This window comes from Sebastes fasciatus, chromosome 20 (genome assembly GCF_043250625.1).
Source record: "Sebastes fasciatus isolate fSebFas1 chromosome 20, fSebFas1.pri, whole genome shotgun sequence".
Lineage (NCBI taxonomy): Eukaryota > Metazoa > Chordata > Actinopteri > Perciformes > Sebastidae > Sebastes > Sebastes fasciatus.
This window is the reverse complement of record NC_133814.1, coordinates 13,098,593-13,118,555: the sequence shown is the minus strand read 5'-3', so window position 1 is coordinate 13,118,555 and position 19,963 is coordinate 13,098,593. Positions and strand designations below refer to the sequence as shown.

The following is a 19,963-nucleotide window of genomic DNA, read 5'->3' as shown; positions in this document are numbered from 1 at the left end:
AACAACTGCAGACTGAGACATGTTGTCCTACTTTTTCTTTGCTTCTTGGACTCCGTTGTTGCCTTAATTCTTTTATTTCAAATACTGCTTATGGGAAAGCCAAACAATGTTTTACAGTGTATCGGTCTTGTTTGTTATCTTCAATTAATAGACATTTATCATTCACACACGCTGATTGAGGCCTATTATTTTCATTGCACTTAGTACTTTGAGATCAAAAGACCACGTATGTCCCATCAGAACGAACCATAAAATGGTACAGTAGGATGAGTATGTTCTATTTCTGCTCCATGGTTGGAGACAAATCCTCCTGGCTGCGTGTAAATCAACCAGCTAGGCGCAGATGAAGATGGGCTTTGGGGAATTATCCGCCCACGCACAACATTTCAAATTGAGATTTTAGAGATTTTTCAAGGCACTTTACAGATACATTCAAATGTCCTACTTACCCCCTTTTTTTTTAAATATAAAAATGTCATCCCAGCGTGAGTCATTTAAATCAGCACCTAACACTTGTCTTTTCAGTTTCCTCTCCAGATGAGGAGGTGTGATGGGTCACCCTTTCTTTAAGAAGGTGTGCTCATCAGAAAATATATATTTTGAGTGTGGTTTCAGTGAGGTTTAAATGTCCCGACTGCTGTTTAGACTTTCTGGGACATTGCTGTTACATGGTATCATCACATTTGTCATGATATTATGTAAAATGTGGACAATGTACGTAGAAGGTGACACAAAATATGTGCTTTTTATATGAACCACTATGATAATGCATTCAAGTAAAGACATTTTGACTTGTCATAGTCGGAAAAGCTGAGGCAGCTAAATGGAATTCAACCTTCATTCATTTAATTTTTTACACAGTTGTTACATGTCTTCAGTGACAACAGCCCATCAGAAGACATTAAAACTAAATGAACACACAATAATGAAAATCTTAATGAAGCAGTTTAAATGTTTACTAGGGGTTGAAAGTACATTTATGCCCTAAAGTACAGTTTTGAGGTACTTGTACTTGAATATTTCCATTTTATTCTACTCAATACTTCTACTTCACTAATAAATAATCCCATTTTTACCCCACTAAATGTATTGATGGCTACTGAAGGTTACTTTGAACATTAACGATTTTACATTAAGTACAAAATATATGGTCATCTTATAAAATATGATACATTTTTATAGATTAAACTACTATAGTACAAAAAAATGGCCCACGCTGCTATTTTTGATTAGAACATTTTACTGCTAATACATCTGTGCTTGAGTAAAATGATTATGAATGCAGGAGTTTTACTTGTAATGGTGGACAGGGGTGGAATAAGTAGTCCGATTCCAGTAAAAGTAGTAATGCCAGAATGTTAAAAATTCTGTTTCAAGTAAAAGTCCTTCATGTTCACTGCAAGTAAAAGTAGTATTATCAGTAAAATGTACTTAGATAAAACTGCTCATAATGCACATTCACAGTGTTGTATTTATCATATGTTGTATTACAAGCCTGTTTCATTATTATGAATGTATTAAGCAATGTTTCAGAGTTTCAGCTGGCCCAGGTGGAGCTCATTTGAATTACATTACATACTGCTGGGTTAATCTATAACAATGCATCATATTCTATAATGAATTACATGTTTTGTATGTAAAATATTAATCTGAAAATCTTCAAAATTGTGCATAAGTAAAGTATTTGAGTTAGGGCTGTCAAAGTTAACACCATTGTAACGCATTTACGCTAATTAACCACTAATTTCTTTAACGCATTAACGCAACTTGCGATTTTTAGGTTGTAGTGGGCTCAGTTCTAAAGCTAGAGTGAAGATACAGCATCATATGAAACTAGAAAACCATGTCATACTAGCTTGTCATGAAGGAGGCTAAATAACACTCCAAACGTATGCTAAATTTTGGCGAGGGAAAAACTGGCATGGCCATTTTCAAACGGGTCACTTGAACTCTGACCTCAAGATATGTAAGGGTTTCTGGACAAGATTTGTTTTGTGTTGTTAATTGATTTCCAATAATAAATACATACATACATTTGCATAAAGCAAGCATATTTGTCCACTCCTATGTTGATAAGAGTATTAAACATTTGACAAATCTCTCTTTAAGGTACACTTCGAACAGATAAAAAATGTGTGATTAATCACGATTAAATATTTTAATCAATTGACAGCCCTGATTTGAGTATATTTAATATAATATTTAATTTCACCCACTGGTAATAGAGTATTCTTTTTGCTATCCATACTAAAGTAAGAGATCCCAATGCTTCTTCCACAACTGCATGCCATTAAATTATATAAGTTATGCTTCACTTCATGTTTTACACCTGTCATCCATGATGGAGAATGACTCCCACCCCATGCAGGACACCATCTCAGCACTGGAGAGCTCCTTCAGCGACAGGCTGCTCCGCCCAAAGTGTGTGAAGGAGCGCTATCGAAGGTCCTTCCTTCCTGCAGCTGTCAGACTCCACATCCAGCTCTGCTCCCAGTAGACCACTTACACTTGCACACCAAAAAACTGACAATTACCTGATATTTTCAGGTGGAATTTCATTTCATTCTCACTGTGCAATATCATTTTCCACTTGTGCAATTTTGTTAATAGTCTGTTTATTGTCAATACTGTATATACTGCTTCTATTTTTATACTATCTTCTATTTAAAAGGATCATATTTTTGTCACACTTTGTTTAGCTCTTTTTTTTACTGTGTTAGCTGATGCATCTTGTTTTTTGCACTATCCCCTTTGCTGCTGTACGCTGCAAATTTCCCCACTGCAGGACTAATAAAGGAATATCTTATCTTATCTTATCTTATAAGCAGTAAAAAAGTTAGTAGTGCAAAGTACAAAGTAGAAAAAAAATACCAGATATAAAAATACAAGGAGATGAAGAAAAACTGTTAAATCTGAATATAGATGAGGAGGATGAGGAGGAGGACGAGGAGGAGGATGATGAGGAGGAGGGAGGGAGGGCGGGGGAAGTGTGTGGAAGGGTATGTGTAGTATATAAACGTATTTTGAGGAAGATAGATAGATAGATAGATACGGTAGATAGATAGATAGTAACTTTATTGATCCCGAGGGAAATTTAAGTTTCCAGCGTCACAGTTTTTGTTTTATGTTGTGGCGTCTGAAACTTTAATGTATGTTTAAATGCTGCTGTCTTGGACAGGTCTCTCTTGCAAAAGAGATTCTTAATCTCAATGAGTACTACCTGGTTAATTAAAGGTAAAAAAAATGAAAAATCATCACAGTTCCATAGTGCAAAACATGTTAGTTAAAAAGGCAGTTAAAAAGTTAGTAGTGCAAAGTACAAAAAAATAAATAAATAAAAATAAAAATAAATAAAAATAAAATAAAAATAAAAATAAAAATAAAAATAAAAATAAAAATAAAGTAAAATAAACAAATGAATTTAAATAAAAATAAATGTGGTGAAGGGGTCGGAGGTCAAGTGTGTGGAAGGGTATGTGTTGTATATAAGCGTATTGTGAGGAAGATGAGGAGGAGGATGCTGAGAAGGGAGGGAGGAGAGGAGAGGAGAGGAGAGGAGAGAGGATGGAGAGAGAGAGTAGGGACCCGGATGCTGATGCTGAGTGAGACGAAGGGAAGGGAAGAGGAGAGAGAAAATATCGATTTACGGCAAGAAAACCAAAGGGAGGATAATACAGGGGGGCCTCTAAACCCTCCTGCGAGATCAGAAGAGACGAGAGGGAATAAGACATAATACATCTGTGCGTGTTTTGGTACCTGCCGGTGAGGGATGAGAGGAGGAGGACACGCCAAGAAGATGCTGTGATCCTTGATGCTACTTGCAGTGATGTAGAGAGAGAGAGGAGGAGAGAGGAGACAGGGAGGGGGACGCTAGAAGGATGCTTGTTTTGCTCGGAGTTTGCACCTCGACATATTGCGAGTATGCCGTCCGATAAATCTTTCTGTTTGGCCAGAAACTTCCGGAGATGTCGGTTTTTTTGACAGCGTTTTTTGGTCCGGAGAGCTGAGAGCTACAGCTAGCCTCGCTGCTGTCTGTGCGCTGGCGGCGAGGCTACTACATACATAGCATGTTGTACCTGTAAAAACAGGCCTGACAGAGAGGAGAGAACTGATTCATTCTCACTGCTAACAACCACTAGGACGTGTTTAACGTTTTGTTTGTAGTCTCAACCAGCAAAAAAAGCAATTAAACTGCGAGAAACACGGTTTGTTTTTTTTAAGCTAGCGATAATTTTTCTTATTAAACCGTCATAGTTAACGTCATGACGTCATAGGTAACGTCATACATGTATAGTTATACCAATAAGCTAATGTACAGGTTTGCCTATACTGTTGTCATGTTAATCTTTAGGGTAGTGGTCAGTATTTAACACATAAAAACAGTAATTTACTGTCATCTCTCTGCTTTAATCTACTGTTTTTTTGTTAAATATCAAGAACACAAAAATATTTAACCAGGTTTAGATGTTCATTTGTCATCCAGATGTTGTGTTTTTTTTTTACACCCAGTTTGCCTACCTTGTCATGTTTATCTTTAAGGTAGTGGTCAGTATTTAACACATAAAAACAGTAACTTACTGTCATCTCTCTGCTTTAATCTACTGTTTTTTGTTAAATATCAAGAACAAAAATATTTAACCATTAGATGAATAATGTTCATTTATCATCCAGATGTTGTGCTTTTTTTTTTTTTTTTTTACACCCAGTAACTTCAGAGTAGCAGTGTTATCACTGAAATAAAATATCTTCTAAGTTGAGCACCATCACCATCTTGTATCAAACAGTATAACTGTATAAGCTGTATAATAATCACAGTGTTTTCAATAACCACTGTGCGGTAGTAGTAGTTGTAGTAGTAGTAGTAGTATTAGCCTCCAGTAAGAGCAGTATGAGTAAGGAACTGTCTCTAAGTCAGTCAGCTCAATATGTTGGGCCATACCGACTGGAAAAAACACTTGGGAAGGGACAGACAGGTGAGTACACCAAACTGGATTTTAAACTACTATTTAATGTAGAAATGTATACTGATGATGTCTCTTATTTTTGTCTCTCTCATTGTGTCTTTCAGGACTGGTCAAGCTCGGGGTCCACTGTATTACGGGTCAGAAGGTAGCGATCAAAATAGTCAACAGAGAGAAACTGTCGGAGTCAGTCCTGATGAAGGTACAGTATGACGCTTGCTGAGGTTGTTGCAGTGACGATAATGCTAATTTAATACATATGTGTGCACAAACTGCTCCACGTTCTCTATATTTAACTCCTGTATTAGTTCATAGATTAACCTCTGTTCTGTTGCTTCAAAACTGACACTGAGTGGCTTGTGTGCTCTGCTTTACTATATCTTCATCTCTTTTCCTATGCGCCTGTCTCTTCTTCTCTCTAACCAGGTTGAGAGGGAGATTGCCATTCTGAAACTGATCGAGCATCCGCATGTGTTGAAGCTGCATGATGTTTACGAGAATAACAAATACCTGTGAGTTTCCCTCTGCATTCAGAAGAGCCTCACGACTAGGCTAAGTGCAGACTGCATGCTATTTTGTTGTTACTACTGAACTTTGGAGCAGGATGGGTATTAATATTACTCTAAGAACTATATTAATCTGCTCCCATCACTCTAATCCTCACTTTTCCTTCATCTCCTGCAATTATTCTGAAAAGTTTTTGATCTATCTTGAGAAAAAAATACACTGCTGATACAAAACAAGCAGTTGGAGTAGACAGGCACAGAACGTTTTTAAATCACACTGTTGTCCCCTGTATGTCGGCAGGTACCTGGTGTTGGAGCATGTGTCGGGAGGAGAGCTGTTCGACTACCTGGTGAAGAAGGGCCGGCTGACTCCGAAAGAGGCCAGGAAGTTCTTCAGGCAGATCATCTCTGCTTTGGATTTCTGCCACAGTCATTCCATCTGGTTGGTTTTTGCCAGAGAGCAGTGGCTCTTAAATTAAACTCTTTAGACAATAAAGAATCGATGCCAATTTGACGTGTCATGGCAGAAGCTGCTTTAGTCAGTAACATCAAAAATGTATCTTAATACTGACTTGATGGTTGCAGGCACGAATCATCCGTAAATACATTCTTGAGACAGCGTATCAAGTAATAAATGAGTGGAAAAACTTGTGATTGTGTAGCATGAACCAATATTAAAGCCACTTTATCAAACCCTTGCGGTCACAGTTAGGCTGAAATGCCATAATCAGCACTAGAAGACTTATAGTATGTGTTGTATTTGTGCAGTCACAGAGACCTGAAGCCTGAGAATTTGCTCCTGGATGAAAAGAACAACATCCGCATCGCAGACTTTGGCATGGCCTCCCTACAGGTGGGAGACAGTCTGTTAGAGACCAGCTGTGGGTGAGTACCAACTTTGGGAGTGTATTCATAAATAATGTGCAAACACATAAAAAAAAAAAGGGTTATACTTTGTATTTCAGAAACAATGGAAATCTATGCATATTACATAATGTTTTTCTTCATGATAAAAAGTACGGATGTTGCCACAGAAGCTAAAGACATTTTTACGATTACTATTATTTAGGGCTGCAACTAACGATTATTTTCATTGTCGACTAATCCGTCCATTATTTTCACGATTAATCGATTAGTTGTTTGGTCTAGAAAATGTTAGACTGGTGAAAAATGTCAATCAGTGTTTCCCAAAGCCCAAGATTACGTCATCAAATGTCTTGTTTTGTCCACAACTCAAAGATATTCAGTTAACTGTCTAAGAGGAGTAAAGAAACCAGAAAATATTCACATTTAAGAAGCTGGAATCAGAGAATTTTTATTTTTTATTTTTTTTAAAAATACTCAAACCGATTATCAAAAAAGTTGGCGATTAATTTAATAGTTGACAGCTAATTGTTTAATTGTTGCAGCTCTACTAGTATTACTGCCAATTCTTCCAGAACTGTAAGCATAGTGATGTTGCTTGTAACACATTTCTTTCATTTCAGATCACCACATTATGCTTGCCCCGAAGTTATACGGGTAAGTGTTCCTCAAATGTTGGTACCTGTAATATAAATGAGCAAATTATGTTAAGAAATTATTCATTTAGTGGCAAACACAAACACATCACCAAATATAGTCAAGTCAAGTTTTTATGTTTTTAAGAAGGCTTGTCTTGAGGGATTCTTGAAGACGCTCAGCATACAAGAATATTATCTGGTTCTACAAATAAAAAGATGGTTTCACTTTGTTTTGGACTGAGATTGACTAAATGCTGGATTATAATGGATTACAGTGTTTGTTTTGAATGAGATTTCTTGGATAAACTTTAAATGAGCTGAAATTATCTCAATGACATGAATCAATGTGGCTCATTTGTGTTTTCAAATAGTGTAATTCATGTGCATTCTGTCTTTGTCAGGGAGAGAAATATGACGGGCGGAGAGCAGACGTGTGGAGCTGTGGGGTCATCCTCTTTGCTCTACTGGTGGTAAGTCTTTTACTCCTGTCTTCACAACACAGTTTTGTCCTTTTGTTAATCCCCCTTCATATGTTTGCAGTTCTTACTTACTTCCCCCAGAGTTTATTTTATCACATCTGTTTTTCCTTCCTTCCCTCTCTCCTCTTCTCCTACAGGGTGCGCTGCCCTTTGACCACGACAATTTACGCCAGCTCCTGGAGAAGGTGAAGAGCGGGGTGTTCCACATGCCCCACTTCATCCCCCCGGACTGCCAGTCCCTGCTCAAGGGCATGATTGAGGTCAACCCTGAAAAGAGGCTCACGGTATGAGACGGAGCTCACACACACAGAGGGGGGTTTGAATGCCGCAAAACACTTGGAATTGATACAGATCTCGTATGTAGACCATATCCAGAGATGATCTAGTCAGATTTACACCTGTGTTGAATTGTCCACATTGAATTGGGATTGCCTTTCATTCACACAGTTGCATTTACAGTGTATGATTGCATCATCAGAGTGTTTTAGGTGAAGATATCAGAAATCAGAAGGACACATGCAAATTGCGATTTTAATGTACAATGTTCCGAACTGATAGGGTGTCTTGTGCGTGTAAAGAAAGTATCTGGTGGTGTAGCGTTTACACAGCGCAGCTCTGTGGCCATCTGGCTGTTAACAGACTGTAGAAACTAATGGCCCCATCTGCCCTGCCGCCCTTTACAGCTAGAGGCCATCCAGAAACACGCCTGGTATCTGTGAGTATACGTTTCACATACATGACTGTTGAATGAAATACTAATATTTCTAGTGACGCTGCATCATATTTAATCATATACACTATATCTGTGTCATTCATTGTGTGTTACGTGTGTGTGTGTGTGTGTGTGTGTGTGTGTGTGTGTGGCTCCCAGGGGTGGTCGTAATGAGCCGTGTCCTGAGCAGCCTCCTCCCAGGCGAGTGTGCGTGAGGCGAATCCTGTCCCTGACTGAGCTGGACCCAGATGTGCTGGACAGCATGCACTCTCTGGGTTGTTTCCGAGACCGAGGCAAGCTCACACGTGATCTGCAATGTGAAGAGTAAGTGTTTTTTCAACTCTTATTATGATTGTTTCACAGTGCACGATTGTACGCCGAGTGACCAGGAAAATAGAAACACTTCAACATAATGCAATGCGATAGCCATGTAAGAAACCCACTACTGCCTTACTTAAAACGGGCATTTATCAGGATACGGTATGGTATGATTTGAAAACTGTAGTAAAACAATTAAATATTATATGTTGCACACATGTAGTATTTATTACAGGACGGTTGTGTTGGACTGTGCACAGGAGTTAATACTCATCTTTATGAGTACTTAATGAGTTTCAGCATCTGATTTTTATTGACCCCTGTGTGTTGTGGACAGACATTTTGAGTGCTGTCTGAAAGCGGAGAGGGGATATGGTTTCCTCTCCCATCACGCCATGTGAAACTCCTGTTCTGAGTCAGGTTGACTGACTCACCAGCAGGGTTAAAGCATGCAAGATGGCGGATAGACTGAAGCTGAGTGGATCAGGCCTCACAAATATCAAAGTCACGGTGCAGTCAGTCACAACAAAGTCATATCGAGGGCTTCAAATGATGCGCACGTTTGTGCTCCAGAAAGCGTTTGTTGTTATGACGTATTCGGTCGAGGACTGCAGCCTTTGGAGGATCCAGCCCACCTGAACATACCTTAGTATAGGAAACATAGTATGAGGAGTAAGTATGTGGCCACATGTTTGGGCGCCCAGGTGACAATTCTGTCCAGTCTGTTCCAGTAAATATATGTTTTCTTTCATTCTTTCCAAATCTTAACATCTCATCCGACGAGTGTCTTTCTCTCTCACTCTGTTTCTCTCAGAGAAAACCAGGAGAAGATGATCTATTACCTGCTGCTGGACAGGAAAGAGCGCTACCCCAGCTATGAGGACGAGGACTTGCCTCCGCGCAATGACGTAGGTCAGTCATTAGGGGGCAGGAGGGATCCACTCAAGGGAGGGAGCTGCTTTTCACAGCCTCAGTTCCCGGGAAGCATTTGTACCACAGTCTGTGAATACACAGGTACTCATTACCCCTGCCAATGAATTTGGGATTCTTTGAGATTATGTTCTAAACGTTATTACATTTTTGGATGACATATTTAGCCATTAGCCTTATGAATCATATACTGTGTGCAATAAAACATGAGCAATGTGGAAGATAGACAGAAATTTGTGTCCAAGCCTCAGCAATAAGTCATAATTGTCTTTATGATATTCAGACATTGCAGGACATCTGCAAGATTTCTCTATGGGACAACACTGGGAGAAGGCAGCTATTCTGTGTGCAAATAAAGCAACGTTTGTCACAGTCACAGATGGCGCAGTGAGCCAAAGGCCTGTGGATATTCAACATAATCATACTTTTTTAGTACTGCAAAAGACAAAATAAATGCATTGCGAGAGAGTAGCAACAGGGAGCGGGACGATGAAGATGCAGCAACATCTCTTACTGACAGGGAGCAATAGGGTTCATTAGAAATGTGTCTTTTATTTTGAGAAACACTTTAACAATACCACCTCCAGGGAAAGAAACAAACTGAGAGTGGTCTTATTTCTTTATGACAGTCGCACAACATATCATGTAATTATTAAAAAACTACAGCCTCAACACAAGCTTTAAACTGCTTATTGATGTTGGTAAATCCTGTCATAACTATAGCAGACCCTCCTCGAAAGCGTGTTGACTCTCCTATGCTGACGCGCCACGGCCGCTGTCGCCCCGAGAGGAAAAGCCTGGAGGTTCTGAGTGTTACTGAACAGGGGTCTCCTACCCCGCCTCGCAGGGCCCTGGACACAGCTGCACACAGCCAGAGGTAAAATTTATTATGCTTACACGTATACAGTACACACACGTTAAATGTTGCATAATAAGAAAGCACAGAGTTTCTTGGTGGTTATACTCTTTGTCCTTTGTTGACGATCTTTTGACCTCTGGTCTCTTTGTCAGGTCTCGCTCAGTCAGTGGAGCGTCAACTGGCCTCTCCTCCAGCCCTCTCAGCAGTCCCAGGGTAAGGGCCTGTTGGCCAACTTTTAACAAACTGTTGCTGCTTTGATTACCTGCACTATCTCTGAACATGATGCATTGCAAGCATGTATTATAAAATATTGAATTTCCAACATTAATTTGTATTATTTAACTCCCCCCTGTAACCTAGTACAGTTAAAGGATGGGCTCACAGTTTTTTTGAGTCCGTCTTAAGACAATAGTCAGGCCATTGAAAGATCCCTTCCTAATGCTCAGTTACCACGACAGAAGTTTAGCCCTGATGTTCCACTCGCCAACAGTTTTTGGAGCTCCCAGACAAAAGCCCCAAATCAGAGGCAAATCGACGTTGCCTCGGCGCTCGCAAATCAGCGCTCGAGCAATACGTGTGAACTGTTCAAGACATATTCCAGATATCTAGCATGCTAAATATCTCGACATGTTGGGGAGCTACACCCAATGAGAGTGCAAGACACGGGTTGAAGGGAAACCTGGCAGAGGGTTTGCCTGTAACAACAGGAACTTTACTGTATGTGTTGCATTTTCAACACGTACCAATGTTGTCGTTGCACCTAGAGGAAACAGGCTATTTTATGAACACGTGTGCCAATGACAATATCAACAAGCGAGACTACGCGCATGGTGTTTACCGTGCAACTTCTCGCGTGTGTTTTCATGACAAAACATAGTTTGGAGACCAGACATACTCATCAGGGATTCCTACTGGTGAAAGATCTTGTAGTGTGTGACCCTCTGTCGTTGGTCAGTCATGTAGTGTGAAAACCACAACGACTTGAAGACTCCTGATTACAAGACAGCAAAGTGTGAACAGTGCAGCGATCTGACGACTTTGAAAATCAGCAATGAAACACTGTCCAGGAAGCCTCGTATTAGCTTAAGATAAGCTTCAGAAAGCATATTTACACAGAACAACTGTGGATTTTGTCCCCCGTCACTTACATTGGAAGCACATCTCTTTATAGCCAGTGTGAACAGGAGGAATGATTACAGCAAGCAAAATCTGTTTCAATGTTTATATGGGCACCTGACTATTGTTTTAGGACAGACTTGAACAATTGTGAACCTATCCTTTAAAGCCTCAATCTTCTATTTATGTGATCAACATGGTTAGCATTTCCATTGCGCCCTAGAGTGTACTTTGTGCTCAGATGATAACAGTACTGTTAACCAATTGCAGTTTTAGTATTTTAGGCTGGGACTGGGTAATAATTCAGTATTATTAGTTGTTATCGCTTCATTACTTTGTGACAATATTTCCATATCAACATATTGTGGTTCACATGGCTAAATGACAGATAACTTCAATTTTATCTGTATAAGATTTCGATTTTTTTTTTACCATAAAAACCATTACACTTAATTGTATGAATTTGTGTTTAGCTTTTTACATGTAATTTTGAATGTTTTACTAATTACATTGTAAACCATCAATATCGGTACGCTGTGATTACTTTGGAAATTTTTGTGCCGACATTAAACCGCTTTAAAAACATTTAACCACACTTCACAACCCCTTAAAATATCCATTTATCAAACTCCCCGGTCATTCTTACACATCATCACAACACCAGTTCCTCAGATTAAATCTCACCCAGCAGGAGGTTTGTGTGGCGTTTTTTTCTTCTGTCTTCATGTCACTTCTCTTCCTCACCATGCATGAACTAGTTGTATGCACAAGAATATAACATAGAAGCTTCAAATTAGATGATTCATTTTGGTTTATGGGATAATTTGCTCATGTTCAGTTCATAGATGTTAAATAAATCACTGAAGAGGAACACCTTCACTGCCACTGTCCTTTGTCACTGCATTTTTAACCCTGTCACTACCACAACTGTCACTAGACCTTCACTCACATAAGATAGGAATGGCACAAAAAGACTAAAGGGCCCAAATGAAAGCTTTTATAATCAGTCATAGTCAGGTAGCATTGCATTTGACACTTTCACTACTCACAAGATTGCACTCTTTTGTCATGAAGCATGATATTCATTTCCATCCTTTCTCCATGTTCCATCCCCTCTCTTTCTTGTTATCCATCCCTCCCACCCCCACAAATCCACTCCCCAGTCCTATCAAAGCCCCGTCTTCACTTTCAGCCAATCAGACGTCACCTCTGCCACCGCCACCCCCCTCTCAAAGGAGCCCAAACAGGGAAACGCCACCACTCCTCGCTCAGCACGGGCTCATGACAAGCTCAAAGCTCCCCTCAACCCAAAGACCCAGACCCTGCCCACCAAGGGACCGGCAGACCGACCCCATCTGCAGCCCATCAAGTCCCTGCCTCTGCACAACCCATCCTCCCGCTCACCCTCCCCCTCTCCGCTACTGTCACCCATCCCTCGTTTCTTCTTCCCGTCGTCCTCTGTCCTAAAGTCAGTGACTAAGAGCTTCTACCCAAACTCTGCCCACTCTGTGCCGCAGGTAACCCCCCAAGGCTCTCCGTTGCCCACACCCTTGGGCACCCCTGTCCACCACCCTCACCACCCTTCCTCCACCCCGCCCTCCTCTTCCTCGTCCTCGTCCTCCTCGCGGGCGGAGGGAGGGGGAGGGGTGGGCTCGCTGTCACTGACGCCGCCTTCCAGCCCAGGAGGGGGAAGCGGCATGGCGGCCAGCAGCTCGGCCCACTGGAGGACTCGCCTCAATTCTTTCAAGAACAACCTGCTGGGCTCGCCGCGTTTCCATCGCCGCAAGCTGCAAGGTGAGTTTTGTATGTTTCGATGTTATGCGGGCGTCGTGTCTTTACAGATGCTCCAGTATCTGCACGGGTTTCCTCCGTTCTACCACTGGTAAACATTACTTTTCTGTTTCAGCATACTGTATTCCAGACCTCTAGAATGGAAATGGATCATATCTCAATTCTTTTTTCCCCTCTAGCTTCCAGCTAAAGATCTAATATTATACTCAAATGTTCATTTTAATAGCGAGTTGTCTCTTTCAGTTCCCACATCAGAAGACATGTCCAGTCTAACACCAGAATCCAGCCCTGAGTAAGTCACACTCCTTGAGATAATTGCTGAGATGTTTCCACTCTATAAAGCTGTGTGTTTGTGCTCTGGGATGTTTTCTGTGGCTTTGTGTTTTTCCTCCTACTGTATATTTTTTTGTCTGGCTACCAGGCTGGCTAAGAAGTCTTGGTTTGGGAACTTCATCGGCTTGGAGAAGGAGGAGCAGATCTTTGTGGTGATCAGAGACAAACCTCTGAGTTCTGTCAAAGCCGACATTGTCCACGCCTTCCTGTCTGTGAGTATCTGACGTGGTCTGTCTCTCACGCCTCTCACTGTCGTTTGTAGAAAAGCATGGCTCTCACTGGCAAAGCTGTAAGGACTTCACTCACCGTCTCATACTGTACGCACTTCATTTCTTTCATTATTTTCTCTTTTATGTTGTTCTCGCTCACTCGTGGCACGTTGATGGATCACTTTTTGCTTTCACCAATGGCTCACTCTGTCTCTCTTCTCCTCACCCTCACCCTTTGTCTCCCTATACTCACGTTGGCCCCCGTACCTCTCCCGCCTCGTAAGTCTGTCGGTCTCTCTGCTTCTTCTCTGTCTCCCCACCAAACAGATCCCATCGCTCAGTCACAGCGTTCTCTCTCAGACCAGCTTTCGGGCCGAATACAAGTCCTCCGGCGGCCCCTCCGTCTTCCAGAAGCCCGTCAAGTTCCAGGTGGACATTGCTTTCTCCGAAGGCGAGAGGGAGCGAGACAGGGAGAGGACCGAGAGGGAGGGCAGGAGGGAGACGGGAATCTACAGCGTGACGTTCACCCTCATTTCAGGCAAGTGGAGCAGACGTTTAACCCTTTCAATTGAGTACTTGTATAGACATTGGGCAGTGATGCAGCTGAGAAGTTAGTGGCCTATTTGACCAAATTGTTGAAAAATATCCTTAAACACACCAAAATATGATCTGAAAATGGTATAGTTATTGTTTCGGTAGCTAAACTCAACCGTCATATTGTGTCTCCAGGTCCGAGTCGCAGGTTCAGACGAGTGGTGGAAACGATTCAAGCCCAGCTTCTCAGCTCCCATGATCAACCCATGGCGCAAGCCCTATCTGGTGAGACTGCTTATACACACTTAAATTAACATTTTTAACCTTTGACTTTATTCTTCTAGGTATGCACAGGAGCAGTCTTATTTAACAATGAGGCAATTTTCCCGTTTTATGTGGGCTTTTTTTGCGTATTTGTTTTGAAATATCTTTTAATTTCATGTTCCTAACCACATGACCAATACTTCTTCTTACAGAAGAGGATGATGCTGTTTTCAGCATTGACTCTCCAAAACCAACCATCTGTTATGAGCTTTCTGACTATATTTAAGCTTTTGTTCTTTTTTTAAAAAAAATATTTCACACAGTGGTTTGTGTGGAATCAGCATTAACTTCCATTGCTGTCTGCTTAATGTTCTTTAATGCAGGCTAAGGACTTAGTTTCTGTTCAAACAATACTCTTGTTTACCTTGAAAGGTCATAGGCTCCCATCACCTGCAGTGGCCGAAGCAGAGGGAGAACGGTATTTTCCGCCTTTGACTATTTTGCAGTTGAACAACTGACTTCCAGGCTCAAACAGTGGGCAACTCTGGGGTCTGAAAAGTGAAGCAAATGCTGAAGTGCCTTAAATTTGCATTCTTTCTAATAGCCAGCAGGGAGCGACTCCTCTGGTTGCAAAAAGAAGTCAGATTGTATAGAAGACTATGAGAAAATGAGCCTACTTTTCACTTGATTTATTACCTCAGGAAACATCGTAAACATGAGTTTATGGTCTCAATCTCTAGTTCCAAGTCTTCTTCAATACAGCATGATGTTCATGTAGTAAATTATGGTCCCATTTAGAGTCAAATAGACCATAAAGCAGGGGATACTTTAGGGCGTGGCTACCTTGTGATTGACAGGTTGCTATCACGGTGTTGTCTGATCTGGGAGTTGTCTGTGTTTTTGTTTCAGAACTTTAACCCTTTCACGGTGTGTTTTCAGTTCATGAAAGATAATTGTAACATTTTGTTCGCCTAAAAATGTCTTATTCAGCGTTCGGTTGTACTTAGCTCACTTTTGGCTGCAAAAAAACAAAATGCCGAACTCAAGGCTTCAAGAAGGCAGACCACAAACCAATGACGTCACAGTGACTACGTCCACTTCTTATATACAGTCTATGGGCTCGTCCTCCACTTTTTTAATCACACCTACAATTCATTCATTTCTGGTCCGGACCCATAGATACTGTCGCATGTATACGTCGAGAGTGACTTTCCTGTTCTCCTCTCCTGATCCCTTCCCAGATGAGAAGAACGGCCGGCCCCACGGGACCCCCACCCGACAAAACTCGAGGCGTTCCGAGGGTGGGGGCGACAGGTGCGAGTGGGGCGACCGGGCAGACGGCGGAGGCATAGGCGGAAGCGGGGGAGTCCTGCAGCGCAGAGGCTCGGCAAAAGAGAGAACCCGACTGCTGTCCTCCAACGGAACCCAATCCCAACCGTAGGATAGAAAGCGAGACCACGCAGCGGGATGCCTGAACTACACCGGAAAGAAAACAGTGTAACTTCATCTCCAAGTATCCCTGCAAGCCATGAGCTACTCCTATTCTTCCTTGACAAAGTTATTGAAGGTGCTTGACCTTAGCAAGGATTGAGCCTTTTCCCCCTCGTCATGCTTTTTTTTCCCGTCATTCTTTTGATCTTCTAGATCACCAGGATTCCTACCCTTAAATGAGAACCAAGTGTTAAGGAATCCCCCTTTTAATGAAAAAAATATAACATGTGAATGAGCAGTTTTGGTACCCATCATAGATACAGCTTCACAGATCAAACTAGGAATTTTGAAGTGCTAATGTGCATGCCAGTTAGCAAATCAGCCTGCTAAAGGATGCTGAAATGATCAGATAGGCTAGTCTACCATATCATTGTAATACAGTACCTGACACCAAAAAGAAACTTATGACGGTTCTCAAGATTACTCTTAAAATTTAACCAGTGCGCTCATGTCATTATCAAGCAAACATGGAATTACCAGTCCACACTGAAAGAAATATAGATGTATCTCAGCAGATGAACCCTAAGAGTTAGCAACCTGCTCCCACTTCAGTGAGTGGTGATGAGCTGATTTTCTGAGGAGAAACTCCGTCCTGGAATTCCAGCAGTGTCTTCTCCTGAGGTAAAGAAAACCAACAAAGTAAGCTAAGTAAGTGAATGTGAAAAAAAAATATTTTTTTATTTATTTATTGTTTACATATTTCTTTTTTTGAGGATGTCAGTAGCACAGTGATGGCAGTAAAGACGGGGACTGAAAACACTCGGTGTCGGAGAGGGGAAGCTGACCAGTTGCTTTTTAGAAAGTTAAATGTTTTGATTCTTTTGTATTTTCTTTTTACTCAGAGACAATATGAAACAATGCACCTAAGATTTTCGCGTTGGACCCCTGTTGCTCTGAAGAAAAGTATTTTTTGAGTTGAACAGAAATATGAACATTACTATATGAAAAAAAAAAAAAGAACACTATGCGTGAATAGTTCCATGAACCTCATCACAGCTGTTTGTGCCCAGATTGAATGAGAAGAGCATTCCCGTCCTGTGTGGATCAAACAGAAGCCACCTTTTCTTGTCGAGCTTGTCTCCTATCGCCATAGTATTCATGTACTGACTCAGAACAAAATAAAACAACAAAAAAAAGGACATTTATCAATGGACATTTTCATAATGCCGGACTTAAAAAGGCTCGCGATGTCACTTCCTTGTTGAACAGGACTTCAAAATGGGAAGCAAGCAAAGAGTCTCCTAACCCCAACGCTCCTCACTTCAGTGTTCACCAACAAGCCAAGTAGTCCATCACCGCGCCCACGCTCATCACCAGAGAGTCGCACCATTCTGCAAGCAGACGTAGCAGCTCGGACAGTCATGTATTACTCCAGCACTCTTATCAGACTAGTCGATGTTTTTCACCAGTCTTCCATACGGCACAATATGCAACAAAAGTGCAGAATGTTTTCAGAGAGATACACAGTGCTACAGTTCTGTTGATTTAAATGGCATTTTTTTTTTTTGGTTGTTGTTTTTATATTTGTCCACTTTCCTTGCCATCTATTTATTTATATTTATTTATATTTATTTATTTATTTATGTGGTTGTTTGTGTCATGGTATTTGTTTACAAACTAGATTTTATGCCAACAAAAAATATATCATAAGCTGATTCAAGAAACCTGTTCTATTTAAGTTCTCATTATCACTCTGTTTTTGAGCGCTTCTTTCCAAGAAGACTTCGATAGCAGTACGGTTACTTACTACATCTTTGTTTATATCTCTTTTATTGCGCTTATCTCTGGTAACGTGTGTGTGTGTGAAATGGGTGGATGGTGGCTGAGTGAGCGTGAAAACTTGCATTTTGAGCTGATCACGTGCAGAGATTTCGACTGACCCAGGAATATTACATTAACCAACATAGCCAAACCCCTAACAGGCACATACTTTCTCTCTCACACACATTAAATGCTTGCTAATTCACTTCATCTCTTGGTTTTATGCCTCGTCCCTTTTGACCTGTCCGTCTGCCTCTTCACCTGTTGTGTAGCCATCATCACAAGAGAAACTGTACAGAGTTGTTTGCCTCACTTGTCCGTACACACTCTTTGATTGCTCACCATCACCAGTTTCATCACGTCACCTTCACTCTCATTGACCCAACTCTGGCTAAGATTGTAAACTATTCTCCATTCATAAGGGTCAGTAGAATAAGGTGTTTAAAAAAAAAAGAAATGTCTGTATCATAATTTAAATATAAAAAGTGCACTATTATAACTATTGCCTGTGATAAAAAGAACAATTATGATTGAATTGATGGTCAAAATAAAGAGAGATCCACCTTATTGTTATGGTTACAATAATAAACCCTAAATTCATGTGTGTGTGTGTCTATTTAGTTTCTGGGTTAAAATGGTGTCTGTTTATTTTACCTTGCACCCATGCCATAAACGTTATAACTTTAGATAGTTCTACCATCTGGTTGCAAACATTATTGTAGTATTCGCTATAATATCAAATACTATAATAATCATGAAGACAATGGAGTAGAAGCGCTGCTGGGTCTCTGTGGTAATCACATACAGGTGCTCTTTGGAGCCTTCAGGTGTATTGGGCTCATTCAGTCTTGTGAAGGGCTCATTGCATGGGTGGAAAAAAGTACAAAATGCAAGTCTCCCTCAGAAATAATCCAAGGCATACTGTAGTGTTTGAACAAAATTAAAATGCCTTTATTTTACATGGCAATAATTGTTTGTCCCTCAAAAATAATTGTTTTATTTTTTAGGGAGACTTGCATTCTGTACGTTTTTCCACCCATGCAATGAGCCCTTTGCAAGACTGAATGACTATAATAATCATAACATGAACCTAAATGGTCATTATTCCCAGATAAGATATAAGTGAAAGTAGATTTTTGATCTTGGGAACAATAATTTGTCAAAAAAAAGGAAAAGAAAAGCCCAAAGTCAACTAACTGGCTTTTCCTGGAGCTGTCAAATCACAAAATGACAAGTGTCACAAGAAAACCAGTATTTTTCTGACATTTTACAGTAGAAAAAAAGGTTTGCTATGTTATTTGTTAATCAATTGTGTTAAAAAAAAACCCACAAGAATCACACGTTTAAACACTGTAATTTCATCTGGCATAGAAAGTCAATATACATTCCTAATTGCCCCTTCAGATATATATATATATATATTTTTTATTTTAAAATGACAGTATACATAATAACAAAACCAACATAAATAAAAAAAAACAATAAAAATAAATAGATAATAAAAAAAAGACCACGCGAGAGTATGACAATAATTTCACTTAAAAACTTTAAAGATATTGCATACATTCACTGTTTTCATCGCTTTTTTGTTTTGTGAGGAAGAAATTGTTGACAGATATAATTCCATTTCTTTCATAAATACAAAGAATTTAGTTTTTTTGAGGGGGTAAATTTACACTTGTGTATGTGGAACTTCACGAGAATTAAGATTAAATTAATAAGAAAAAATGCATTACTGTCTTAGTCACTGTAATCATAGAATATAATAGAATAGAAAGCTTTATTGTCATTGTATTAAATACAACGAGATTCACAGTTGCCACTTCTGGTCAGTGCTTTAAAACAAATACTTGACAAGACTTAACGAGGCAGATAAAACATATAACAGGTAAAACACACACACAGTTATAAAGCAAATAAAACAGGTAAAGTAGATGTAATAAATAAATATAAACAGAAGTGTTACACTAGAAGTATAAAATATAAAAATAGATGTAATGTAAACAGAGGTAATTGCATTTGTAAAACAGGTAGGGTAGATGTAATAAATAAACATAAACAGAAGTGTTACACTAGAAGTATAAAATATAAAAATAGATGTAATGTAAACAGAGGTAATTGCATTTGTAAAACAGGTAGGGTAGATGTAATAAATAAAATGTAAACAAAGGTAGTTGCACTTGAGATGTATATTGCA

At 40.1% G+C, this 19,963-nt stretch overlaps 1 protein-coding gene across 3 annotated transcripts; it reads left to right on the top strand.

Annotated features, from left to right (window-relative positions):
- Window positions 1-3,954: 3,954 nt before the first annotated feature.
- On the top strand, window positions 3,955-18,362 carry LOC141758897 (serine/threonine-protein kinase BRSK2-like). Of its 3 annotated transcripts, none has more exons than XM_074620688.1 (19): window positions 3,955-4,973; window positions 5,069-5,163; window positions 5,388-5,473; window positions 5,769-5,909; window positions 6,236-6,352; window positions 6,955-6,988; window positions 7,371-7,439; window positions 7,586-7,732; window positions 8,132-8,163; window positions 8,320-8,484; window positions 9,293-9,390; window positions 10,132-10,285; window positions 10,420-10,480; window positions 12,547-13,177; window positions 13,418-13,466; window positions 13,596-13,719; window positions 14,044-14,254; window positions 14,446-14,535; window positions 15,756-18,362. In XM_074620688.1, the coding sequence occupies exons 1-19, from the start codon at window positions 4,889-4,891 to the stop codon at window positions 15,953-15,955; spliced, it is 2,589 nt and encodes an 862-aa protein (XP_074476789.1). In that variant the 5' UTR covers window positions 3,955-4,888; the 3' UTR covers window positions 15,956-18,362. The 3 variants fall into 3 exon arrangements, with proteins under 3 accessions (XP_074476789.1, XP_074476788.1, XP_074476787.1); XM_074620687.1 differs by having other exon boundaries at window positions 14,001-14,254; XM_074620686.1 differs by having other exon boundaries at window positions 9,293-9,492.
- The last annotated feature ends 1,601 nt before the right edge of the window (window positions 18,363-19,963 follow it).